Source organism: Ranitomeya variabilis, chromosome 4 (assembly GCF_051348905.1).
Source record: "Ranitomeya variabilis isolate aRanVar5 chromosome 4, aRanVar5.hap1, whole genome shotgun sequence".
NCBI lineage: Eukaryota > Metazoa > Chordata > Amphibia > Anura > Dendrobatidae > Ranitomeya > Ranitomeya variabilis.
The window spans coordinates 656,561,716-656,589,548 of NC_135235.1; the positions used below are offsets into that span (position 1 = coordinate 656,561,716).

At 44.0% G+C, this 27,833-nt stretch overlaps 1 protein-coding gene across 1 annotated transcript in view; it reads left to right on the top strand.

Moving 5' to 3' along the window:
* The first annotated feature begins 7,528 nt into the window (after positions 1-7,528).
* LOC143767492 (uncharacterized) overlaps positions 7,529-27,833 on the top strand; it is a 43,918-nt gene continuing 23,613 nt past the window's right edge. The window contains exon 1 of the mRNA XM_077255881.1: positions 7,529-7,578. Coding sequence (XP_077111996.1) covers positions 7,552-7,578 — 27 coding nt within the window. The 5' untranslated portion in view covers positions 7,529-7,551. The remainder of the gene's footprint in view (positions 7,579-27,833) is intronic.

Sequence of the window (27,833 nt, forward strand, 5' to 3'; positions counted from 1 at the left end):
AACTTCTTTGGTGGGAGTACTTGCAGGTCCGGTCCTTCCTGGCCTCTTTGAATTTGCCAGGGGGTTCGAACTGTAGACTCTGTCCCTTGGAACTGTTGTTTGCCGGTAGAGACACTCCGAGCAGGGGAATCTCTTCCCTCTACTCAATTTTTTCAACACCTGACTCTGACGCAAGGCTCTATTTCCAGTCTGCTTGGGAGAAGGATTTGGGGCGGACTTTGTCGGATGAGGAATGGAAGCGTTGCTTCCTGATGAACCATAAACTCCCGAGTTCCAGTGAGGCCTCGGAGAAGGGGTATAAACTGCAATATAGGTGGTACCTCACACCTGACAGGTTACACAAATTTTCTCCCTCAATTTCAAACTGCTGCTGGAGGTGTGGAAATGGCATTGGCTCCCTTTTACATATCTGGTGGGGCTGCCCCTTGATTAGAACATTCTGGGACCAAGTGTTCCGAAATTATGGTTTGATCACAGGCAAGCACATCACCGGTACTCCGGAGATGGCATTGCTCTCCATGATTCCCGGTTCGGTGGGATCCCAAAAAAAGGACATCCTTAAATTTTGCCTGGCGGCTGCTAGGACGGTGATCCCCCGCCGATGGCGAGACCCGGTTCCCCCCGATGTTGTGGAGTGGTTTTCAGAATTTGAAACCATCTTTAGGATGGAGGAAATTGATGCAGACCTTTCACAGACAAGGGTCTCCTTTTTGGGTATCTGGACTGAATGGATTCTATTTAAAGATTCTGCTCGTTTCCCTGACCTGTTTACCTGAATACACCTGTCTATTCTTCAGTCGATTACTAAGCTACTCTTCTTTTCGGTTCTAATTTTATATTTCTTTTCTTGAGCCCCACCTACTTGGGCTCCCCCCTCTATTTCCTCTTCTTTCTATCTCCCCCCTGGGTGAGCTGTTCACCTTCCACCAGTTCGGTGTGATAGGTCTGTACCATGATTTACCAGTTACTTATATAATGACTATTAAATTAAATAACTAAATAACTATTTGCGTGCATGTCTCACTCTAGGGGACATGGGCGAACTGATTTTAGGTATGTTTTTTTTTTTTTTTTTTTATTCACGGTAATGAAAGTCCTCGCCTGTTGCGGGGGCAAGGAGTTATTGCTTATATGTTCAAGTTACCGTGGTCATTCTAGAGGGTTTACTCCCTCTAATTTTTTTCTCTCTTTTATGTAAGATTTATGCAAGGTTTGTGAACGAGTGTTTTTTGTGTTACTCTTCTCGAATTGTATATTATAAGGAAAAGTACTTTGATCATTGTCGTAGTTTTCGACTACTGTTTTTCTTGTAAAATTCTTTTCTCTTTAATAAAAATATATTTACCCGTAAAGAAAGTAGAGTGACTACTAAGAAAAGTTAAACTGAGTGTTTAGTTAAACTGAGTGTGCCGTTTAAAGACAATGTGTTCATGGACGGTGAATGGCCAGATCTTTTATTGTACAAAGTTAAATCACTGAATAGGAGGATTTGTGGGTTATGATCTGCGCTGCCAGCTCATCCAGAAACAGACAAAATGTACAATTGAACAGTGGTTTATTCTACGCATTTCGGAGTGCATATGACTCCTTCAGGAAAATACCACAAGTGACTCCGAAACGCGTAGAATAAACCACTGTTCAATTGTACATTTTGTCTGTTTCTGGATGAGCTGGCAGCGCAGATCATAACCCATAAATCCTCCTATTCAGCGATTTAGCTACGGTCGCGTGGGTCTGCGGCAGCCGGCACTATATGCCTAATGCCTATGAATCTTCTACATCAGGTGAGCAGTTACATTACTGGCGAATCTTCCTTTAAATCGTGAGATAAGACACTATCTGCGCTTTTTCTTTCCTACAAGGTATATTACTATTGTGCAAAGTTAGCACTTAATGTGCTTCTTGTTGGTTTTACAGCAAACCTTTAGAGCGCGAGTCGCACACTCTATATTTTAGACCAAAGAATAAAAACTGGCGTGGCCGAAAAATTGTCCAACGAGTTGATTAGTAATGCCCTGTAGCCACGCCCAGGGCCTACGTTGGGGGTGTGAGACGGGTTCTCCCATATTGCACTAAAGAAAATGAGAAGAATACCCGGCTCGGGATCTCACTGTAACCTGCTGAACTTGATTGAGAAAAGTTTCTTAAGAGTAATGCTATGTTTTATGCTCTGTTATTTATATGCAACGTTCAATTACAAAGTACCTCCCATAAAGGGAAAAAGAGTTACATGTTTGACTTTTTTACTCATTTTACTTGTTGAATTGCAACTCAGAAAATATTTGCATGTTTTTAACATTTATTTTACTCTGTTCCAGCCTGTGGATGTGCTATATTTATTGGGGAAGGGCGGGGAATGTGGCATCCCTGAGGGTCCAGTCGCCACAGAGGTACTGCACCTCAGCCAGAAGTGTGGAATCTAGCTCTCGGGTAAGGAGGGGGCTCTATCCGGGACCCACACACTAGCATCCAACGCCACTCCAGGCCAGGGGATCTGGGTGGACCCTATTTGGGGAGTGCCCCATCTCAGGCTGGAGCTGCTAGAAGGAAGGGGTCCTTGGGGCCAGGGAAGTGAGGAATCCACCTGAATTCATGCCGACCGTAGTTGGATGGAAGGACCAGGTCGCAGTGGGGAACCGGCCCCAGACTAGTGGAGAAACTGTAAGACTCAGCTAGCAAGCCGGAGGCTGTGGTATCTGTATGTGCCACAGCCATATCCACACACATTTGCTGAAAAGGCAGCCATATAGGATCAAGGGGACCAGGAAGACATCGCCCGACAGGATCCGAGGCTGCTGGCTTGGGACACTGTGAGGCGCAGGGCAGGAGGGCGAAGCCAGCACAGAGAGACAGCCAGGGAAGGTACACAAGAACGGAGTCTCGGAAAAGTGCACCCAATTTACCTGAGAGCTGGCTGGACCACTGACCCGGAGAACACAGCACCCAGCCGGTGACTGTGCCAACAGACTGTGAGTAAAGTGTGAAAATTGCACCCTGTCCTCAGAATTATTTGTCACCTGCCCTCCACAACAACATTCACAACCATCAAGTTTACCACAAAACTGACCTGGGGCCTAGCTCTACCTGTGGAGAGCAGTAACATCTCTGCTGTGTCATCAACTGCCCCAGTGGACCTGAACCGCAGAGTAGGCATTCTGTAATGCTGTAGATAAGCCCCCGATGTATCCTGAAAGATGAGAAAAAGAGGTTAGATTATACTCACCCAGGGACAGTACCAGTTCTGTTCTGGTCCGATGGGCGTCGCGGTCCGGTCCGGGGCCTCCCATCTTCTTACGATGACGTCCTCTTCTTGTCTTCACGCTGCGGCTCTGGCGCAGGCGTACTTTGTCTGCCCTGTTGAGGGCAGAGCAAAGTACTGCAGAGCATTACAGAATGCTGTAGATAAGCCCCTGATGCCGGTGGGCTTAGCTCACCTTTGATTTTGGGGGTGACAAGTTCCCTTTAATCTGGTTGATTAGGACAATGTCCTCAGAAATAAGAACACAGATAAATGGGAAATGTTAGAACATCCTAAATAGGCACTGTAAGCGGTTTATACCTTATGGGAATAAAAGGACAAGAAATAGGAAAAACCCAAATGTGGTGTAGGGATTTCACTCACTCAGGTGCGATGGCTGACACTCAGGAGGCACGTTTCTTTAAAAGTTCTCAGGGTTTATTACCTCATAAACCACATGGAAAGATAACAGCAAATAAATAGCCTTTAGTTCAGGAAAATAAAAACAAAGTGTCCAGTCCTTCAGGCTCCCTCAGCCTCTGTGCTGCTCCGCACAGAGAGCTCTGCAGACAACTGCCCTGTCTGCTTCCAAGAACATCCACTGGAGGCTAGCAGCTCCACACATATATCCTGTGTTAAGCATTAGCCTGTCTTATATAAAGCTAACCACACCCAGTAACCCATCACATGATTAGCCATGTGGTCTGACAGCACCACAGGTCCTGTAAGACATATATATACACACATGTTTATATACAACAAAGAAATACTCCGAGCTACATTACAGCAACAAGGCACTTATGTGGCACATACCTCCCGTCGATTATACACCCTTTAGCCATGCTACAGTGGCTAAACAAAGAAGAGGGGCAATTAACAGTAAAAAAAAAAAAAAAAAAAAAGCATTTAAACTACTGAAGCAGGATGGCACCATTGAAGCTCTAAAAAACTATAGGGAGAAAAATACTAAATCTAAAAAACTATTTAAAGCTGCCAAAAAGGAAACAGAGAAGCACATTGCTAAAGAGAGTAAAACTAATCCCAAACTGTTCTTCAACTATATCAATAGTAAAAGAACCATAAGTGAAAGTGTAGGCCCCTTAAAAAATTGTGAGGAAAGAATGGTTGTAGATGAAGAGGAAAAAGCTAATATATTAAATACTTCTCCACAGTATTCACGGTGGAAAATGAAATGCTAGGTGAAATGCCGAGAGACAAAGAAAACTCTGTATTAAGGGTCACTAATAGTGTTGAGCATTCCGATACCGCAAGTATCGGGTATCGGCCGATACTTGCGGGTATCGGAATTCCGATACCGAGATCCGATACTTTTGTGGTATCGGGTATCGGTATCGAAACAACATTAATGTGTAAAAGAAAGAATTAAAATAAAAAATTTTGCTATACTCACCTCTCTGACGCAGTCTGGACCTCACCGAGGGAACCGGCAGCGTTGTTTGCTTAAAATGCGCGCTTTTCCTTCCTTCCGTGACGTCACGGCTTCTGATTGGTCGCGTGCCGCCCATGTGGCCGCGACGCGACCAATCACAGCAAGCCGTGACGTAATTTTCAGGTCCTTCTAGGCATTCAGTATTTTAAAATTACGTTCCGGCTTTGTGATTGGTCGCGTCGCGGTCACATGGGCGACGCGACCAATCACAAGCCGTGACGTCACGGGAGGCAGGAGACGCGCGCATTTTAAAATGCGCGCGTGTCCAGCCTCCCGTGACGTCACGGCTTGTGATTGGTCGCATCGCCCATGTGGCCGCGACGCAACCAATCACAGCAAGCCGTGACGTAATTTCAGGTCCTTCAGGATTTTAAAATTACATTCTGGCTTGTGATTGGTCGCGTCGCGGTCACATGGGCGACGCGACCAATCACAAGCCGTGACGTCACGGGAGGCTGGACACGCGCGCATTTTAAAATGCGCGCGTCTCCTGCCTCCCGTGACGTCACGGCTTGTGATTGGTCGCGTCGCCCATGTGACCGCGACGCGACCAATCACAAAGCCGGAACGTAATTTTAAAATACTGAATGCCTAGAAGGACCTGAAAATTACGTCACGGCTTGCTGTGATTGGTCGCGTCGCGGCCACATGGGCGGCACGCGACCAATCAGAAGCCGTGACGTCACGGAAGGAAGGAAAAGCGCGCATTTTAAGCAAACAACGCTGCCGGTTCCCTCGGTGAGGTCCAGGCTGCGTCGGAGAGGTGAGTATAGCAATATTTTTTATTTTCATTCTTTATTTTACACATTAATATGGTTCCCAGGGCCTGAAGGAGAGTTTCCTCTCCTTCAGACCCTGGGAACCATTAGGGATACCGTCCGATACTTGAGTCCCATTGACTTGTATTGGTATCGGGTATCGGTATCGGATTAGATCCGATACTTTGCCGGTATCGGCCGATACTTTCCGATACCGATACTTTCAAGTATCGGACGGTATCGCTCAACACTAGTCACTAATCTAACCCAAGAAGAGGTGCGAAACCGGCTAAATAAGATTAAAATAGATAAATCTCCGGGTCCGGATGGCATACACCCACGAGTACTAAGAGAACTAAGTAATGTAATAGACAAACCATTATTTCTTATATTTAGGGACTCTATAGCGACGGGGTCTGTTCCGCAGGACTGGCGCATAGCAAATGTGGTACCAATATTCAAAAAGGGCTCTAAAAGCGAACCTGGAAATTATAGGCCAGTAAGTCTAACCTCTATTGTTCTATTGTTGGTAAAATATTTGAAGAGTTTCTGAGGGATGTTATTCTCGATTATCTCAATGATAACTGTTTAACTCCATATCAGCATGGGTTTATGAGAAATTGCTCCTGTCAAACCAATCTAATCAGTTTTAAAGAAGAGGTAAGCTATAGACTGGACCACGGTGAGTCATTGGACGTGGTATATCTTGATTTTTCCAAAGCGTTTGATACTGTGCCACACAAGAGGTTGGTACACAAAATGAGAATGCTTGGTCTGGGGGAAAATGTGTGTAAATGGGTTAGTAACTGGCTTAGTGATAGAAAGCAGAGGGTGGTTATAAATGGTATAGTCTCTAACTGGGTCGCTGTGACCAGTGGGGTACCGCAGGGGTCGGTATTGGGACCTGTTCTCTTCAACATATTCATTAATGATCTGGTAGAAGGTTTACACAGTAAAATATTGTTATTTGCAGATGATACAAAACTATGTAAAGCAGTTAATACAAGATAAGATAGTATTCTGCTACAGATGCATCTGGATAAGTTGGAAACTTGGGCCGAGAGGTGGCAGATGCGGTTTAACAATGATAAATGTAAGGTTATACACATGGGAAGAAGGAATCAACATAACCATTACACACTGAATGGGAAACCACTGGGTAAATCTCACATGGAGAAGGACTTGGGGATCCTAGTTAATGATAAACTTACCTGGAGCAGCCAGTGCCAGGAGCGGCTGCCAAGGCAAACAGGATCATGGGGTGCATTAAAAGAGGTCTGGATACACATGATGAGAGCATTATACTGCCTCTGTACAAATCCCTAGTTAGACCACACATGGAGTACTGTGTACAGTTTTGGGCACCGATGCTCAGGAAGGATATAATGGAACTAGAGCGAGTACAAAGGAGGGCAACAAAAATAATAAAGAGGATGGGGAACAATACCCAGAGAAATTAGCAAAATTAGGATTATTTAGTCTAGAAAAAAGATGACTGAGGGGTGATATAATAACCATGTATAAGTATAACAATATTGTATCTTACAGTTGTTAGGTTCTTTAGAAGGATGTAGATCTGGGGATTTATTCTGACAGAATATAGGCTTAACTGGATGGACAAATGTCTTTTCCACCTTGCTAACTATGTTACTAGACACTACACACGGCTCCACCCTGTACACACACGGCTCCGCTCCATACACCCCGTACATACGGCTCCGCTCCGTACACCTCGTACACACACGGCTCTGCTCCGTACACCTCATACATATGCGGCTCCGCTCCGTACACCTTGTACACACACGGCTCCGCTCCGTACACCTCGTACACACACGGCTCTGCTCCGTACACCTCATACATATGCGGCTCCGCTCCGTACACCTTGTACACACACGGCTCCGCTCCGTACACCTCGCACACACACGGCTCTGCTACACCCACCCTGTAAACCCCTCCTGAACCCACACATAAACTTCCCCTCATCCAGCACCATGACAACCAGCACAGCACAGTCCTGCATACACTGAGGCCCCTGATCATGTGACCCCTGACTCCTCCCCTCCTGTGACCTCATCCCAGGTCCTGTGCGCACAGAACAGCCATATATGTGGTGTGCGGCTCTGCAGGTGGAGGTAGGTGCTGGAGATTCCCCATTACTGGGTGTGAGGGGCAGTAACCCCTGCAGTGCTAACAACGTTTTGGTGCCTTTTTGTTGCCTGTCTCTAATGACCATGCTTTTTTCCCTCTCTCCTGATACATACCATACGACACTTTATTGATCCCGGGGAGGAAATGACAGTGTCACAGCTGAAGAACATAGACATGAATCACAAGATATAATGTCACACATTCCTACTCTTGGCCGCTCAGTACCATATGCCATTAGGACACCAATAACACATTGGTCTCTTGGAGAATTGGACACTAAGGCTATGTGCACACGTTCAGGATTTCTTGCAGTTTTTACCGCGTTTTTGGTGCGTTTTTTTGCGGCTTTTTACGGAGGTTCCCAGTGTAATAATATAGTGGGAAATCCGCAAAAAAAATCCGCAAAATTAGTGAACATGCTGCGTTTTTTACCGCGATGCATTTTTTTCACGGAAAGAAACGCATCATGTGCACAAAAATTGCGAAATGCATTCTAAATGATGGGATGCATAATGTATGCGGTTTTTCGCGTTTTATAGCGAAAAAACGCGAAAAAAAACGCGGAAAATCTGCTATGTGTGCACACAGCCTTAGGTCGTTGTTATACATCCCCACAGCAGTCGGCAGTAAAGGTTTCCTGTATCTTTCCTTCTTATATAATGATAAAACATCTGAGGGAATTTAAATTCTTGTAATATCTGAGATGAACAGAAAGCATTATTGGACAATAGACGGCAAAGGCCACGTGCACACACTGAGTATTTGGTCCACATTTTACTCCAGGGAATTTCTTTTCCCTTAAGATTCTATCTCTTAAGGCGGTCCTTCTAGTGGCATTGACATCAGCCCGCAGGGTGAGCGATATTCAGACCCTGTCTGCAATGCCCCCTTTCCCTCAAATTTTAGAGGATAGGGTCATTCTGAAACCTGACCCTGCTAACATACCTAAAGTAGCATCTCGCTTCCATAGGTCCCAAAAAGTAGTCCTCCCATCCTTTTGCTCCAACCCCGAAAACCCAAAAGAGAAAAGTTTCCATACGTTACACGTAAGAAAGTGTTTAGTTCAATACCTAGCCCCCACCCAGGGGTGAAGGAAGGATGGGTCACTGTTTTTGTGTTTTCCAGGACCCAGAAAAGGGCTCAAGGCCTCAAAAAGCACATTGGCAAGGTGGATAAGTGATGAGATCTCGTTGGTCTACTCGTCCAGTGGGAAGGTCGTCCCGGAGGGATTGAGAGCTCCTTCTACGAGAGCGGAGGCAACCTCCTGTGCAGAAAAGTCAGAGGTTTCTATAGAACAGATCTTTAACCCCTTCACCCCCAAGGGTGGTTTGCACGTTAATGACCGGGCCAATTTTTACAATTCTGACCACTGTCCCTTTATGAGGTTATAACTCTGGAACGCTTCAACGGATCTTGGCGATTCTGACATTGTTTTCTCGTGACATATTGTACTTCATGATAGTGGTAAAATTTCTTTGATATTACCTGCGTTTATTTGCAAAAAAAATGGAAATTTGGCGAAAATTTTGAAAATTTTGCAATTTTCCAACTTTGAATTTTTATGCCCTTAAATCACAGAGATATGTCACACAAAATACTTAATAAGTAACATTTTCCACATGTCTACTTTACATCAGCACAATTTTGGAACCAAAATTTTTTTTTGTTAGGGAGTTATAAGGGTTAAAAGTTGACCAGCAATTTCTCATTTTTACAACACCATTTTTTTTTAGGGACCACATCTCATTTGAAGTCATTTTGAGGGGTCTATATGATAGAAAATACCCAAGTGTGACACCATTCTAAAAACTGCACCCCTCAAGGTGCTCAAAACCATATTCAAGAAGTTTATTAACCCTTCTGGTGCTTCACAGGAATTTTTGGAATGTTTAAATAAAAATGAACATTTAACTTTTTTTCACAAAAAATTTACTTCAGCTCCAATTTGTTTTATTTTACCAAGGGTAACAGGAGAAAATGGACCCCAAAAGTTGTTGTACAATTTGTCCTGAGTACGCCGATACCCCATATGTGGGGGTAAACCACTGTTTGGGCGCATGACAGAGCTCAGAAGCGAAGGAGCGCCATTTGACTTTTCAATGCAAAATTGACTGGAATTGAGATGGGACCCCATGTTGCGTTTGGGGAGCCCCTGATGTGCCTAAACATTGAAACCCCCCACAAGTGACACCATTTTGGAAAGTAGACCCCCTAAGGAACTTATCTAGAGGTGTGGTGAGCACTTTGACCCACCAAGTGCTTCACAGAAGTTTATAATGCAGAACCGTAAAAATAAAAAAATCATATTTTTTCACAAAAATTATTTTTCGCCCCCAATTTTTTATTTTCCCAAGGGTAAGAGAAGAAATTGGACCCCAAAAGTTGTTGTACAATTTGTCCTGAGTACGCTGATACCCCATATGTGGGGGTAAACCACTGTTTGGGCGCATGGGAGACCTCGGAAGGGAAGGAGCGCCGTTTGACTTTTCAATGCAAAATTGACAGGAATTGAGATGGGACGTCATGTTGCGTTTGGAGAGCCCCTGATGTGCGTAAACATTGAAACCCCCCACAAGTGACACCATTTTGGAAAGTAGACCCCCTAAGGAACTTATCTAGATGTGTTTTGAGCGCTTTGACCCACCAAGGGCTTCACAGAAGTTAATAATGCAGAGCCGTAAAAATAAAACAAAAATTTTTTCCCACAAAAATTATTTTTTAGCCCCCAGTTTTGTATTTTCCCGAGGGTAGCAGGAGAAATTGGACCCCAAAATTTGTTGTCCAATTTGTCCTGAGTGCGCTGATACCCCATATGTGGGGGGGAACCACCGTTTGGACGCATGGAAGGGCTCGGAAGTGAAGGAGCGCCATTTGGAATGCAGACTTAGATGGAATGGTCTGCAGGCGTCACATTGCGTTTGCAGAGCCCCTAATGTACCTAAACAGTAGAAACCCCCCACAAGTGACACCATGTTGGAAAGTAGACCCCCTAAGGAACTTATCTAGATGTGTGGTGAGTGCTTTGACCCACCAAGGGCTTCACAGAAGTTTATAATGCAGAGCCGTAAAAATAAAACAAAAATTTTTTCCCACAAAAATTATTTTTCAGCCCCCAGTTTTGTATTTTCCCGAGGGTAACAGGAGAAATTGGACCCCAAAAGTTGTTGTCCAATTTGTCCTGAGTGCGCTGATACCCCATATGTGGGGGGAACCACCATTTGGATGCATGGGAGGGCTCGGAAGGGAAGGAGCGCCATTTGGAATGCAGACTTAGATGGAATGGTCTGCAGGCGTCACATTGCGTTTGCAGAGCCCCTAATGTACCTAAACAGTAGAAGCCCCGCACAAGTGACCCCATTTTGGAAACTAGACCCCACAAGGAACTTATCTAGATGTGTTGTAAGAACTTTGAACCCCCAAGTGTTTCACTACAGTTTATAACGCAGAGCCGTGAAAATAAAAAATCTTTTTTTTTCCCACAAAAATTATTTTTTAGCCCCCAGTTTTGTATTTTCCCAGGGGTAACAGGAGAAATTGGACCCCAAAGGTTGTTGTCCTATTTGTCCTGAGTATGCTGATACCCCATATGTTGGGGTAAACCCCTGTTTGGGCACACCGGAGAGCTCGGAAGGGAAGGAGCACTGTTTTACTTTTTCAACGCAGAATTGGCTGGAATTGAGATCGGACGCCATGTCGCGTTTGGAGAGCCCCTGATGTGCCGAAACAGTGGAAACCCCCCAATTATAACTGAAACCCTAATCCAAACACACCCCTAACCCTAATCCCAACAGTAACCCTAACCACACCTCTAACCCTGACACACCCCCTAACCCTAATCCCAACCCTATTCCCAACCGTAAATGTAATCTAAACCCTAACCGTAACTTTAGCCCCAACCCTAACCCTAACTTTAGCCCCAACCCTAACTGTAGCCTTAACCCTAGCCCCAACCCTAGCCCTAACCCTAATGGGAAAATGGAAATAAATACATTTTTTTTATTTTTCCCTAACTAAGGGGGTGATGAAGGGGGGTTTGATTTACTTTTATAGCGAGTTTTTTAGCGGATTTTTATGATTGGCAGCCGTCACACACTGAAAGACGCTTTTTATTGCAAAAAAATATTTTTTGCGTTACCACATTTTGAGAGCTATAAATTTTCCATATTTTGGTCCACAGAGTCATGTGAGGTCTTGTTTTTTGCGGGACGAGTTGACGTTTTTATTGGTAACTTTTTGGGCACGTCACATTTTTTGATCGCTTTTTATTCCGATTTTTGTGAGGCAGAATGACCAAAAACCAGCTATTCATGAATTTCTTTTGGGAGAGGCGTTTATACTGTTCCGCGTTTGGTAAAATTGATAAAGCAGTTTTATTCTTCGGGTCAGTACGATTACAGCGATACCTCATTTATATTATTTTTTTATGTTTTGGCGCTTTTATACGATAACTATTTTATGGAAAAAATAATTATTTTTGCATCGCTTTATTCTCAGGACTGTAACTTTTTTATTTTTTTGCTGATCATGCTGTATGGCGGCTCGTTATTTGCGGGACAAGATGACGCTTTCAGCGGTACCATGGTTATTTATATCTGTCTTTTTGATCGCGTGTTATTCCACTTTTTGTTCGGCGGTATGATAATAAAGCGTTGTTTTTTGCCTCGTTTTTTTTTTTTTTTTCTTACGGTGTTTACTGAAGGGGTTAACTAGTGGGCCAGTTTTATAGGTCGGGTCGTTACGGACGCGGCGATACTAAATATGTGTACTTTTATTGGTTTTTTTTTAATTTAGATAAAGAAATGTATTTATGGGAATAATATTTTTTTTTTTTTTCATTATTTTGGAATTTTTTTTTTAATTTTTTTTTTACACATTTGGAAAAAATTTTTACTTTGCCCCAGGGGGGGACAATACAGATCGGTGATCTGCCAGTTTGCATAGCACTCTGACAGATCACCGATCTGAGAGAAGTGCCGGCTGCTTCACAGTGCCTGCTCTGAGCAGGCTTCTGTGAAGCCACCTCCCTCCCTGCAGGACCCGGATCCGCGGCCATCTTGGATCCGGGTCTGGAGCAGGCAGGGAGGGAGGTAAGACCCTCGCAGCAACGCGATCACATCGCGTTGCTGCGGGGGGCTCAGGGAAGCCCGCAGGGAGCCCCCTCCCTGCGCGATGCTTCCCTGCACCGCCGGCACATCGCGATCATGTTTGATCGCGGTGTGCCGGGGGTTAATGTGCCGGGAGCGGTCCGTGACCGCTCCTGGCACATAGTGCCGGATGTCAGCTGCGATAGGCAGCTGACACCCGGCCGCGATCGGCCGCGCTCCCCCCGTGAGTGCCGCCGATCGCGCTGGACGTACTATCCCGTCGGTGGTCATACGGGCCCACCCCACCTCCACGGGATAGTATGTCCGATGTCAGAAAGGGGTTAAGAAATACAAAGCGCCATTTGAGAGTCTTTTTAAGATCTTCCTTTTGGTTTAGGGCTTCTTCAATCACTAATTTTCTAATACTTTCTCTTTCCAGAGAAACACCAAGTTTGCGAGCCATTTCTCGATTAAGACCTGTAAAAGATGGTCGTGCAAATAATGCTAATGGTACACAGTCCTTCACTATCCCGTCGGTGGTCATACGGGCCCACCCCACCTCGACGGGATAGTACGTCCGATGTCAGAAAGGGGTTAAAGCTGCCACTTGGTCATCTCCTTCTACCTTTAACAGTCACTAGCGGCTAGACCTAGCCTCTTCCAATTATCTTAGCTTTGGGAGAAGGGTTCTACAGGCTGTGGTCCATCCCTAATATACAATTCTCTGCAGTTCTCTCCATGGTGCTATCATGGGGGAAGGAGAAAGATTTAGTTACTTAACGGTAATGGGATTTCTCAGAGCCCATGACTGCACCCTTATATTCCCTCCCATCACATGTGGATGAGCACGCTCTTTTCTGTTTGTGCGTGATTTACAGTATGCATAGGTCACAGGATGTTTTTCCTTATAAGTATTATGGGTATTATTGTTGAAATGTTTATTGTTGTAATAACTTGGAGGTCCACTCGAGCTCTGTAAGCCAACTGATGCGAGGGAGAAGTACCGCCCTTTTTATCAGTAGGTTTCCTGCCCTTTAAGGGCCGATCCCCTCTCTCCATTGTGCTGTCATGGGCTCTGAGAAATTCCTTTACCTGTAAGTAACTACGTTTTTCTCCGTCTCCTCTGCACCTGTGCTCCAATTTTCTAATGCAAGAGGATCGGAGAACAGTAGAATGACACGCAATTCCCTCTCGCAGCAGAGTAGGAGCCAAGGATCATTAGCCCTCCAGCATTATACTGAAAATCTGCTGTATACAATGTGAAAAGAAAGGGCAAAAGCACTGTTCACTGAGGGACGCCTACACTGCTCAATAGTCTGCCAGACACAACCACTCCCATACAAACTGTGGCCTGTCTGACAGGTAGTCAGTTATCCAATTTCTCATCCCCTCCTCCACCTTCATATCAGTCATCTTTTTGCATAGTATCAGTGGCTGTAAGGTATTGAATGCACTAGAGAAGTCAAAGAACATTGCTCGTAAAGTGGTTCCATCATTGTCCAAAAATGAATGTATGTATCAGAGACCTAACAGCATTGGCCATCCCCCAATCTATGCTTATAAGCAGACTGTAGAGGGTCAGCAAAATACCCCACCCTCAAATAAGCAAGCACTAATCTTTCCAAGGACTTCATAGCATGCAATGTTATGGCTACTGGAAAATAGTTATTTAGGGATGCTAGTAAAGAAGTTTTGGGAACCGATACCGGTGGCAGAGGATTATACAGGTACTTCTCACAAAATTAGAATATCATCAAAAAATAAATTTATTTCAGTTCTTCAATATAAAAAGTGAAACTCATATTATATAGAGTAATTACAAGTAGAGTGTTCTAATTCAGGGCTGTGGAGTCAGTAAGCCAAACCTCCGACTCCAACTCCGACTCTTCAATTCCCATGACACCGACTCCGACTCCACGACTCCCTCATACGTGGCTCATGTTTAAGTGATAAATTTACTGTAGTAAAATGGTAACATCAGGCTTTTAATCTTTATTATGATACAGTAATCAAGCTATTTAGATAGAACATAAAATATATTTATTGGAATACACCTTTAGAACAAAAAAAACTTTGCATATTTACAATTTATTATACACTCTGCAGTAAGTGGAAAAAAACAGTTTTCAACAAAAACGTACTGAATGTTAATTTGTGCAGTCTATAAATTTGCTCTGAGAAATAGTATAGCCTCCATCAGATCCTCCTTTATAGATGACCTCAAATCTGACCTAATTATCTTAAGGCTAGAGAACAACCTCTCTACACTAACTTGGGTTGGTAGCAACGCATTAACCACATGGGAAACATCTCTAACAATTTCAGGGTATAAAGGAATTGCCTCGTGCACAGCCAGTTTTGATGAACGATTGAATTCTTCTACTTCTTTGAAAGAAAGTGAAAAATGTTGCTGAAATATGGTCAATCTGTTTTCTATGGGAGTGGAATCTTTTTCCTTGCAGCAACGCTTTGCCTGCTCCAAGTCATCCAAATACTTGTCGAAATCAAACTCATCTGATGAGGATGAAGGAACGGCAGCAGCAGCACTGGCAGGACCCGAGTCCTCTTGCTCTTGGCTGTCCTGTAGCCCACTAATCCTAAGGCTACGTTCACATTTGCGGTCAGCGCCGCAGCGTCGGGCGCCGCAGCGGCGCCGCATGCGTCATGCGCCCCTATACTTAACATGGGGGCGCATGGACATGCGTTGTGCTGCGTTTTGCGCCGCATGGCCGCAAGCGTTGGACGCAAGAAACGCTTCAAGTTGCATTTTTTTTGCGTCCAACTTGCGGGCTAAAACGACGCATGCGGCGCAAAACGCAGCGTTTTAGCGTGCGTTTTGCCGCGTTTTTGTTTGCGTTGTGCGCTGCGGCGCCGACGCTGCGGCGCACAACGCAAATGTGAACGTAGCCTAACTGCTACCTCAATCAAAGCTTCTTTTCCTTTAGCAAGCTGTTGATCATCCAGCAATATACGATGACTCGGGTCGACATAAACAGCTGCCAGAAGAATTTTATTTTCTAAGCAGTGTCTCTCTCCATTTCATTGAAGCAGCAATGCCATCTGCGATTAAACCTCCTCTTTGGAACAGGCAAAACAAGTTCTTTGACTCCTTTATAAAAAAATGGCAGGAGTTAAATCCTCAGCTTGTAACTTTTTAGTCACTGTAAATAGGTGATGAAGCAATTCCTTCAATTCAGCCACCTGTGTCCATTGACCTTCATGTAGTGTTACCTGAGGGTTGGCCATATCTACAAGGAAGGGTATCAGATCAGCTCAATCGCTCAATCATTAAATAGATGCTGCCCCACTAATTGGCTTGATCCACAATTGCCCCTTTTCCAGCACGTCACTTCAAGATGGAATCAATTTTAGGGGTTCTGGCGGCAATAGACAATTTCCTCACTTTGCTAATCAGAGTTCAAGCATGTCCCTCTGGCAGACTATCTCTTGTTGACAGCTGCAGCCTGTGCACAACACAGCGCATGTGATGAATAGGAAAGAGGTATGAAGCAGCTTCAACAAGATCACCTAATTGTAAAGAATCATTTTGCTGTTCTTCTGTAGTAATATCTGTTTCTTCCTCTGTTATGGGAACAGGACTGTGGCCTTCCATCTCCAACATACTGAATGTGAAAAGGCCTTCTAGCTGGTATTCACCTTCATTATTCTCATTTATCAGTTTAATTGTACTTATCATGTTTGAAGCATTATCAGTTACAATAGCAAGAACCTGTTCCTTTTTTAGATCATAATCTTGCAGAACTTTTTTCACTAAGGTGTGGAGAAACTGACTGCTGTGAAGAGCTTTAGTATCTTTTACTGCCAGCATCTTAGTAACAATTTTTTTGTTGTCACATATCGAATCTTGGTAGCAAAATAATTCACTCTGTGATGTGTGCAGGCATCAATTTTAACCCCTTCACCCCCAAGGGTGGTTTGCACGTTAATGACCGGGCCAATTTTTACAATTCTGACCACTGTCCCTTTATGAGGTTATAACTCTGGAACGCTTCAACGGATCTTGGCGATTCTGACATTGTTTTCTCGTGACATATTGTACTTCATGATAGTGGTAAAATTTCTTTGATATTACCTGCGTTTATTTGCAAAAAAAATGGAAATTTGGCGAAAATTTTGAAAATTTTGCAATTTTCCAACTTTGAATTTTTATGCCCTTAAATCACAGAGATATGTCACACAAAATACTTAATAAGTAACATTTCCCACATGTCTACTTTACATCAGCACAATTTTGGAACCAAAATTTTTTTTTGTTAGGGAGTTATAAGGGTTAAAAGTTGACCAGCAATTTCTCATTTTTACAACACCATTTTTTTTTAGGGACCACATCTCATTTGAAGTCATTTTGAGGGGTCTATATGATAGAAAATACCCAAGTGTGACACCATTCTAAAAACTGCACCCCTCAAGGTGCTCAAAACCATATTCAAGAAGTTTATTAACCCTTCTGGTGCTTCACAGGAATTTTTGGAATGTTTAAATAAAAATGAACATTTAACTTTTTTTCACAAAAAATTTACTTCAGCTCCAATTTGTTTTATTTTACCAAGGGTAACAGGAGAAAATGGACCCCAAAAGTTGTTGTACAATTTGTCCTGAGTACGCCGATACCCCATATGTGGGGGTAAACCACTGTTTGGGCGCATGACAGAGCTCGGAAGCGAAGGAGCGCCATTTGACTTTTCAATGCAAAATTGACTGGAATTGAGATGGGACGCCATGTTGCGTTTGGGGAGCCCCTGATGTGCCTAAACATTGAAACCCCCCACAAGTGACACCATTTTGGAAAGTAGACCCCCTAAGGAACTTATCTAGAGGTGTGGTGAGCACTTTGACCCACCAAGTGCTTCACAGAAGTTTATAATGCAGAACCGTAAAAATAAAAAATCATATTTTTTCACAAAAGTTATTTTTCGCCCCCAATTTTTTATTTTCTCAAGGGTAAGAGAAGAAATTGGACCCCAAAAGTTGTTGTACAATTTGTCCTGAGTACGCTGATACCCCATATGTGGGGATAAACCACTGTTTGGGCGCATGGGAGACCTCGGAAGGGAAGTAGCACCGTTTGACTTTTCAATGCAAAATTGACAGGAATTGAGATGGGACGCCATGTTGCGTTTGGAGAGCCACTGATGTGCCTAAACATTGAAACCCCCCACAAGTGACACCATTTTGGAAAGTAGACCCCCTAGGAACTTATCTAGATGTGTTTTGAGCGCTTTGACCAACCAAGGGCTTCACAGAAGTTAATAATGCAGAGCCGTAAAAATAAAACAAAAATTTTTTCCCACAAAAATTATTTTTTTAGCCCCCAGTTTTGTATTTTCCCGAGGGTAGCAGGAGAAATTGGACCCCACAATTTGTTGTCCAATTTGTCCTGAGTGCGCTGATACCCCATATGTGGGGGGGAACCACCGTTTGGACGCATGGAAGGGCTCGGAAGTGAAGGAGCGCCATTTGGAATGCAGACTTAGATGGAATGGTCTGCAGGCGTCACATTGCGTTTGCAGAGCCCCTAATGTACCTAAACAGTAGAAGCCCTGCACAAGTGACCCCATTTTGGAAACTAGACCCCCCAAGGAACTTATCTAGATGTGTTGTAAGAACTTTGAACCCCCAAGTGTTTCACTACAGTTTATAACGCAGAGCCGTGAAAATAAAAAATCTTTTTTTTTCCCACAAAAATTATTTTTTAGCCCCCAGTTTTGTATTTTCCCAGGGGTAACAGGAGAAATTGGACCCCAAAGGTTGTTGTCCTATTTGTCCTGAGTACGCTAATACCCCATATGTTGGGGTAAACCCCTGTTTGGGCACACGGGAGAGCTCGGAAGGGAAGGAGCACTGTTTCACTTTTTCAACGCAGAATTGGCTGGAATTGAGATCGGACGCCATGTTGCGTTTGGAGAGCCCTTGATGTGCCGAAACAGTGGAAACCCCCCAATTATAACTGAAACCCTAATCCAAACACACCCCTAACCCTAATCCCAACAGTAACCCTAACCACACCTCTAACCCTGACACACCCCTAACCCTAATCCCAACCCTATTCCCAACCGTAAATGTAATCTAAACCCTAACCGTAACTTTAGCCCCAACCCTAACCCTAACTTTAGCCCCAACCCTAACTGTAGCCTTAACCCTAGCCCCAACCCTAGCCCTAACCCTAACCCTAATGGGAAAATGGAAATAAATACATTTTTTTTATTTTTCCCTAACTAAGGGGGTGATGAAGGGGGGTTTGATTTACTTTTATAGCGAGTTTTTTAGCGGATTTTTATGATTGGCAGCCGTCACACACTGAAAGACGCTTTTTATTGCAAAAAATATTTTTTGCATTACCACATTTTGAGAGCTATAAATTTTCCATATTTTGGTCCACAGAGTCATGTGAGGTCTTGTTTTTTGCGGGACGAGTTGACGTTTTTATTGGTAACTTTTTGGGCACGTCACATTTTTTGATCGCTTTTTATTCCGATTTTTGTGAGGCAGAATGACCAAAAACCAGCTATTCATGAATTTCTTTTGGGAGAGGCGTTTATACTGTTCCGCGTTTGGTAAAATTGATAAAGCAGTTTTATTCTTCGGGTCAGTACGATTACAGCGATATCTCATGTATATCTTTTTTTATGTTTTGGCGCTTTTATACGATAAAAACTATTTTATGGAAAAAATAATTATTTTTGCATCGCTTTATTCTCAGGACTATAACTTTTTTATTTTTTTGCTGATCATGCTGTATGGCGGCTCGTTATTTGCGGGACAAGATGACGCTTTCAGCGGTACCATGGTTATTTATATCTGTCTTTTTGATCGCGTGTTATTCCACTTTTTGTTCGGCGGTATGATAATAAAGCGTTGTTTTTTGCCTCGTTTTTTTTTTTTTTTTCTTACGGTGTTTACTGAAGGGGTTAACTAGTGGGCCAGTTTTATAGGTCGGGTCGTTACGGACGCGGCGATACTAAATATGTGTACTTTTATTGGTTTTTTTATTTATTTAGATAAAGAAATGTATTTATGGGAATAATATTTTTTTTTTTTTCATTATTTTGGAATATTTTTTTTTATTTTTTTTTACACATTTGGAAAATTTTTTTTTTACTTTTTTACTTTGCCCCAGGGGGGGACAATACAGATCGGTGATCTGCCAGTTTGCATAGCACTCTGACAGATCACCGATCTGAGAGAAGTGCCGGCTGCTTCACAGTGCCTGCTCTGAGCAGGCTTCTGTGAAGCCACCTCCCTCCCTGCAGGACCCGGATCCGCGGCCATCTTGGATCCGGGTCTGGAACAGGCAGGGAGGGAGGTAAGACCCTCGCAGCAACGCGATCACATCGCGTTGCTGCGGGGGGCTCAGGGAAGCCCGCAGGGAGCCCCCTCCCTGCGCGATGCTTCCCTGCACCGCCGGCACATCGCGATCATGTTTGATCGCGGTGTGCCGGGGGTTAATGTGCCGGGAGCGGTCCGTGACCGCTCCTGGCACATAGTGCCGGATGTCAGCTGCGATAGGCAGCTGACACCCGGCCGCGATCGGCCGCGCTCCCCCCGTGAGTGCCGCCGATCGCGCTGGACGTACTATCCCGTCGGTGGTCATACGGGCCCACCCCACCTCCACGGGATAGTACGTCCGATGTCAGAAAGGGGTTAAGAAATACAAAGCGCCATTTGAGAGTCTTTTTAAGATCTTCCTTTTGGTTTAGGGCTTCTTCAATCACTAATTTTCTAATACTTTCTCTTTCCAGAGAAACACCAAGTTTGCGAGCCATTTCTCGATTAAGACCTGTAAAAGATGGTCGTGCAAATAATGCTAATGGTACACAGTCCTTCACAACAAGCTTGATGAGCTGTCTTTTAAACACATCTGTATTTGTTACAGTAACTTTGTCACTTACAAAATATCTTGTAACTGACGTTTGAGACGCTCTTTCCTCCTCCTTTGTCTGGCAGGAAGTACTGGTCTCTGGTTTCTTGGTGCTGCTGTGATCTTTTTTCAGTCACAGCTTTGTAAACTTCTGCGTGGCAGCGTTGTAAATGTCATTTTAGATTGGAAACTCCTGAAGAAGCATTTTTACCACTGCCTGAGTATGCACTGATTTTGGCATCACAGCATTTTTTTTCATCTGGGTCACTTATACACTGACACACAAAATGTTTATTATCTTGAGTCACTGTGAAATACTCAAATACAGCTGACTTCATAAGATGCTTCTTAGACATTTTGTATTTATGTAAATTTGCTCTCAAAATAATTTTGTCCTGTAAAAAAAATAAAGTATATTGTACTTCTTGCAAGAATAAGGAATCATGCACTGCATAATTTTGGATAGAAATAAAACAATCTTTGCATAAATCAATAGGACAGATGATAAGTAGTGATGAGCGAGTATACTCGTTGCTCGGGTTTTCCCGAGCACGCTCAGGTGGTCTCCGAGTATTTGTGACTGCTCGGAGATTTAGTTTTTGTTTACGCAGCTGCATGATTTACAGCTGCTAGCCAGCCTGAGTACATGTGGGGGTTGCCTGGTTGCTAGGGAATCCCCACATGTAATCAAGCTGTCTAGTAGCTGCAAATCATGCAGCTGCGGCAAGGAAAATTAAATCTCTGAGCAATCACAAATACTCAGAGACCACCCGAGCATGCTAGGGAAAACCCGAGCAACGAGTATACGCGCTTATCACTAATGATAAGTATAAAGTTTGTAAAATGTGTTGTTAAATAGCTTTACTCTGCACTTTCAATGTTCAAGGCTTGTCTCAGCAGGGTACAGCTCACTAAATGCTTCACACCATATTTCTTCACAGTCTATCAAGAGGGGAGGAGGGAGGAGGGAGCATGTTTGTCCTGAATCACATTCCAGAACACAAACACGCAAATATATATGTCCTCATCGATACTGTTACTATATTTTCGAATTTGAGATGTTAGAAAACATTTTTTCCCCTTATATTCTATGTATAGTGTATATAAGTCATCAGAGCAGCTAATTTCTCCAAACATGAGCTAAGAAGAAAAACAAACTAAAACATCAAGCATACAGAGACAACATATACTGGACTATTGATTTATGCACAGTTTATTGAAAGTTTAGATATTCTTTAGAAAGTACTTACCATATTTTCCGGCATTTAAGACGACCTTTTAACCCCTGAAAATCTTAAAAGTTGGGGGTCGTCTTATACGCCGGGTGTCGTCTTATAGGGAGGGTGCGGACCATTGTGCATATGGTGGGTGGGGGGGAGTGGTCCCGATGATGAAAAGAGGGGGTGTCTCACAGGGAAGGAGCAAGTGGAGTATCCCCCTATTACCTCATTGTGGCAGCGATGCTCTCTGTGCTGGGGGGCGGCGGCGGCTCCTCTTTGTGCAGCATGGGGGCTCTGTGCTGGGGGGCGGCGGCGGTGGCTCCTCTTTGTGCAGCGTGGGGGCTGAGTGCTGGGGGGCGGCGGCGTATCTTTGTGCAGCGTCAGGGCTCCGCCGGCATTTCCTCAAAGCCCGGAGCCCCCTGCAGCTCCATTGCTGCAATGCGGTGGCCTCCGGGAAAATGGCCGCTGGGGGCGGCACATGCTCAGATTCAGATCTCGTCCCGAGCATAGAGAGCATCGCTGCCACAATGAGGTAATAGGGGGATACTCTACTTACACCTTCCCTGTGAGACGCCCCTTCTCTTGGTCATCGGGACCACTCCACCCCACCATATGCACATTGGTCACCTGCCCTATAAGCCGACACACGGTGTATAAGAAGGCCCCCGACTTTTAAGATTTTATATTTTAACTAGAAAAGTTGGGGGGTCATCTTATACTCCCAGTCGTCTTATACACCGGAAAATACGGTACCTTCTTTAATCCTGCCTTCCTGTTCACTCCAGAAATTCTGATATGAATGTAGGCTTTCCTTCCTTGTGTGTTTATTTTTTCCCCTTATCTGTAGAGGAGGAGCTTTACTACGTATCATGAACAGAAACTGCAGCACAGATACATCTCAGCTAAAAGTCTAGACCTTAGATCAGGAATAGGACAGACATTTATAGGATATTTCATAACTTTCCCAAATTCTTATGAAAAAAATATTCCCCACAAACTGCATTGAACTACTGTACCCAATTTATTATATATTTTAGGAGTCGGTCCATTTTATACTGACTCCAACTCCGACTCCACCAAAATAGCTCTGACTCCACGACTCCGACTCCAACTCCACAGCTCTGTGATCTATTTCAAATGTTTATTTCTGTCAATGTTGATGATTATGGCTTACAGCCAATGAAAACCCAAAAGTCATTATATCTGTAAATTGGAATAATTAACAAAAAAACACTGGCAAAGGTTTCCTAAGCATTTAACCCCTTCCCGACCTTTGACGCCACGTAGGCGTCATGAAAGTCGGTGCCAATCCGACCTGTGACGCCTATGTGGCGTCATGGAATGATCGCGTCCCTGCAGATCGGGTGAAAGGGTTAACTCCTATTTCACCCGATCTGCAGGGAGAGGGGGAGTTGTACTTCAGCCCAGGGGGGGGTGGCTTTGCCCCCACGTGGCTACGATCGCTCTGATTGGCTGTTGAAAGTGCAACAGCCAATCAGAGCAATTTTCAATATTTCACCTATGAAAATGGTGAAATATTGCAATCCAGCCATGGCCAATGCTGCAATAGCATCTGCCATGGCTGGAAATCATGTTCTGCAGCCCCCCACCGCCCCCGATCTCCTCCCCAGTCCTCCGTTCTGTCCGGTACCCCTCTCCGTCCCCCTGTCCGCTCCCCCGTGCTCCTGTCCGCTCCCCCCGTCCTCCGATCCCCCCCCTGTGCTCCGATCCACCCCCCCACCACCCCCTCATACTTACCAAGCCTCCCGAAGTCGGTCCGTCTTCTCCCTGGGCGCCGCCATCTTCCAAAATGGCGGGCGCATGCGCAGTGCGCCCGCCGAATCTGCCGGCCGGCAGATGTGTTCCATGTACATTTTGATCACTGTGGTAAACTTATCACAGTGATCAAAATAAAAAAATAGTAAATTACCCCCCCCTTTATCACCCCCATAGGTAGGGACAATAATAAAATAAAGAAAATATTTTTTTTTTCCACTAGGGTTAGAACTAGGGTTAGAGTTAGAACTAGGGTTAGGGTTAGGGGTAGGGTTAGGGGTAGGGTTAGAACTAGGGTTAGCGTTAGAATTAGGCTATGTGCACACGGTGCAGATTTGGCTGCGGATCCGCAGCGGATTGGCCGCTGCGGATTCATAGCAGTGTTCCATCAGGTTTACAGTACCATGTAAACCTATGGAAAACCAAATCCGCTGTGCCCATGGTGCGGAAAATGTATTTTCCGCAGCATGTCAATTCTTTGTGCAGATTTCGCAGCGTTTTACAGCTGTTCCTCAATAGGAATCCGCAGGTGAAATACGCATAAAAAACACTGGAAATCCGCGGTAAATCCGCAGGTAAAACGCAGTGCCTTTTACCTGCGGATTTTTCAAAAATGGTGCGGAAAAATCTCACACGAATCCGCAACGTGGGCACATAGCCTTAGGGTTAGGGTTGGAATTAGAGTTAGGGTTGGAATTAGGGCTAGGGTTGGAAATAGGATTAAGAATAGGCTTGTGGTTAGGGTTATGGTTAGGGTTAGGGGTGTGTTGGGGTTAAAGTTGTGGTTAGGGTTGGGATTAGGGTTAGGGTTGTGGTTAGGGGTGTGTTGGGGTTGGGTTGTGATTAGGGTTATGGCTAGAGTTGGGATTAGGGTTAGGGGTGTGTTGGGGTTAGTGTTGGAGTTAGAATTGAGGGGTTTCCACTGTTTAGGCACATCAGGGGTCTCCAAACGCAACGTGGCGCCACCAATCCAATTCCAGCCAATCTTGCGTTCAAAAAGTCAAATGGTGCTCCCTCCCTTCCGAGCCCCGACGTGTGCCTAAACAGTGGTTTACCCCACATATGGGGTACCAGCATACTCAGGACAAACTGGGCAACAATTATTGGGGTCCAATTTCTCCTGTTACCCTTGCGAAAATAAAACATTGCTTGCTAAAACATAATTTTAGAGGAATGAAAAATGATTTTTTATTTTAATGGCTCTGCGTTATAAACTTCTGTGAAGCAGTTGGGGGTTCAAAGTGCTCACTATACATCTAGATAAGTTCCTTGGGGGGTCTAGTTTCCAAAATGGGGTCACTTGTGGGGGTTTCTACTGTTTAGGCACATCAGGGGCTCTGGAAATGGAATGTGACGCACGCAGACCACTCCATCAAAGCCTGCATTTCAAAACGTCACTACCTCCCTTCCGAGCCCCGACTTGTGCCCAAACAGTGGTTTACCCCCACATATGGGGTACCAGCGTACTCAGGACAAACTGGGCAACAACTATTGGGGTCCAATTTCTCCTGTTACCCTTGTGAAAATAAAAAATTGCTTGCTAAAACATCATTTTTAAGGAAAGAAAAATGATTTTTTATTTTCACGGCTCTGCGTTGTAAACTTCTGTGAAGCACTTGGGGGTTCAAAGTGCTCACCACATATCTAGATAAGTTTCTTGGGGGGTCTAGTTTCCAAAATGGGGTCACTTGTGGGGGGTTTCTACTGTTTAGGCACATCAGGGGCTCTGCAAATGGAATGTGACGCGCGCAGACCACTCCATCAAAGCCTGCATTTCAAAACGTCACTACCTCCCTTCCGAGCCCTGACTTGTGCCCAAACAGTGGTTTACCCCCACATATGGGGTATCAGCGTACTCAGGAGAAACTGGACAACAACTTTTGGGGTCCAATTTCTCCTGTTACCCTTGGGAAAATAAAAAATTGTGGGCTAAAAAATCATTTTTGAGAAAAGAAAAATTATTTTTTATTTTCATGGCTCTGCGTTATAAACTTCTGTGAAGCACTTGGGGGTTGAAAGTGCTCACCACACATCTAGATTAGTTCCTTGGGAGGTCTAGTTTCCTAAATGGAGTCACTTGTGGGGGAGCTCCAATTTTTAGGCACACAGGGGCTCTCCAAACGCGACATGGTGTCCGCTAATGATTGGAGCTAATCTTCCATTCAAAAAGCCAAATGGCGTGCCTTCCCTTCTGAGCCCTGCCGTGCGCCCAAACAGTGGTTTACCCCCACATATGGGGTATCATCGTACTCAGGACAAACTGGACAACAACATTTGGGGTCCAATTTCTCCTGTTACCCTTGGGAAAATAAAAAATTCTGGGCTAAAAATCTTTTTTGAGGAAAGAAAAATTATTTTTTATTTTCACGGCTCTGTGGTATAAACTTCTGTGAAGCACTTGGGGGTTCAAAGTGCTCACCACACATCTAGATTAGTTCCTTGGGAGGTCTAGTTTCCAAAATGTGGTCACTTGTGGGGGAGCTCCAATGTTTAGGCACACAGGGGCTCTCCAAACGCGACATGGTGTCCGCTAACGATTGGAGCTAATTTACCCCCACATATGAGGCATCGGCGTACTCAGGAGAAATTGCCCAACAAATTTTAGGATCCATTTTATCCTGTTGCCCATGTGAAAATGAAAGAATTGAGGCTAAAAGAAATTTTGTGTGAAAAAAAAGTACTTTTTCATTTTTGTGGATCAATTTGTGACGCACCTGAGGGTTTAAAGTGCTCACTATGCCTCTAGATAAGTTCCTTGGGGGGTCTAGTTTCCAAAATGGGGTCACTTGTGGAGGAGCTCCAATGTTTAGGCACACAGGGGCTTTCCAAACGCGACATGGTGTCCGCTAACGATGGAGATAATTTTTCATTCAAAAAGTCAAATGGCGCTCCTTCCCTTCCGAGCCTTACCATGTGCCCAAACAGTGGTTTACCCCCACATGTGAGGTATCGGTGTACTCAGGAGAAATTGCCCAACAAATTTTAGGATCCATTTTATCCTGTTGCCCATGTGAAAATGAAAAAATTGAGGCTGAAATAATTTTTTTGTGAAAAAAAAGTACTTTTTCATTTTTACGGATCAATTTGTGAAGCAAGTGGAGGTTTAAAGTGCTCACTATGCTTCTAGATAAGTTCCTTGGGGGGTCTAGTTTCCAAAATGGGGTCACTTGTGGGGGAGCTCCAATGTTTAAGCAAACGGGGGCTCTCCAAACGCGACATGGTTGTCCGCTAACGATTGGAGCCAATTTTTCATTCAAAAAGTCAAATGGCGCTCCTTCCCTTCCGAGCCCTGCCGTGTGCCCAAACAGTGGTTTACCCCCACATATGAGGTATCAGTGTACTCAGGACAAATTGGACAACAAAGTCCGTGGTCCAGTTTCTCCTTTTACCCTTGGGAAAATAAAAAAATTGTTGCTAAAAGATCATTTTTGTGACTAAAAAGTTAAATGTTCATTTTTACTTCCATGTTGCTTCTGCTGCTGTGAAACAAACTTAAACTTCTTGAATGTGGTTTTGAGCACCTTGAGGGGTGCAGTTTTTAGAATGAGGTCACTTTTGGGTATTTTCAGCCATATAGAACCCTCAAAATGACTTCAAATGTGAGGTGGTCCCTAAAAAAATGGTTTTGTAAATTTTGTTGTAAAAATGAGAAATCACTGGTCCAATTTTAACCCTTATAACTTCCTAGCAAAAAAAAAAATTTGTTTCCAAAATTGTGCTGATGTAAAGTAGACATGTGGGAAACGTTATTTATTAACTATTTTGTGTCACATAACTCTCTGGTTTAACAGAATAAAAATTCAAAATGTGAAAATTGCGAAATTTTCCAAATTTTTTTGCCAAATTTCCGTTTTTTTCACAAATAAACTCAGAAATTATCGACCTAAATTTACTACTAACATGAAGCCCAATATGTCACGAAAAAAAAATCTCAGAATCGCTAGGATCCGTTGAAGCGTTCCTGACTTATTACCTCATAAAGGGACACTGGTCAGAATTGCAAAAAACGGCAAGGTCATTAAGGCCAAAATAGGCTGGGTCATGAAGGGGTTAAAAAGGTCCCTTAGTCTGTTTCAATAGGCTCCACAAACATGGGGAAGAATGCTGATTTGACAGATGTCCAGAAGGCAGTCATTGACACATTCCACAAGGAGGGTAAGCCACAAAAAGTCATTGCTAAAAAAGCTGGCTGTTCACAGAGTGCTGTATCCAAGCATATTAATGGAAAGTTGAGTGGAAAGAAAAAGTGTGCTAGAAAAAGGTGCACAAGCAACTGGGAT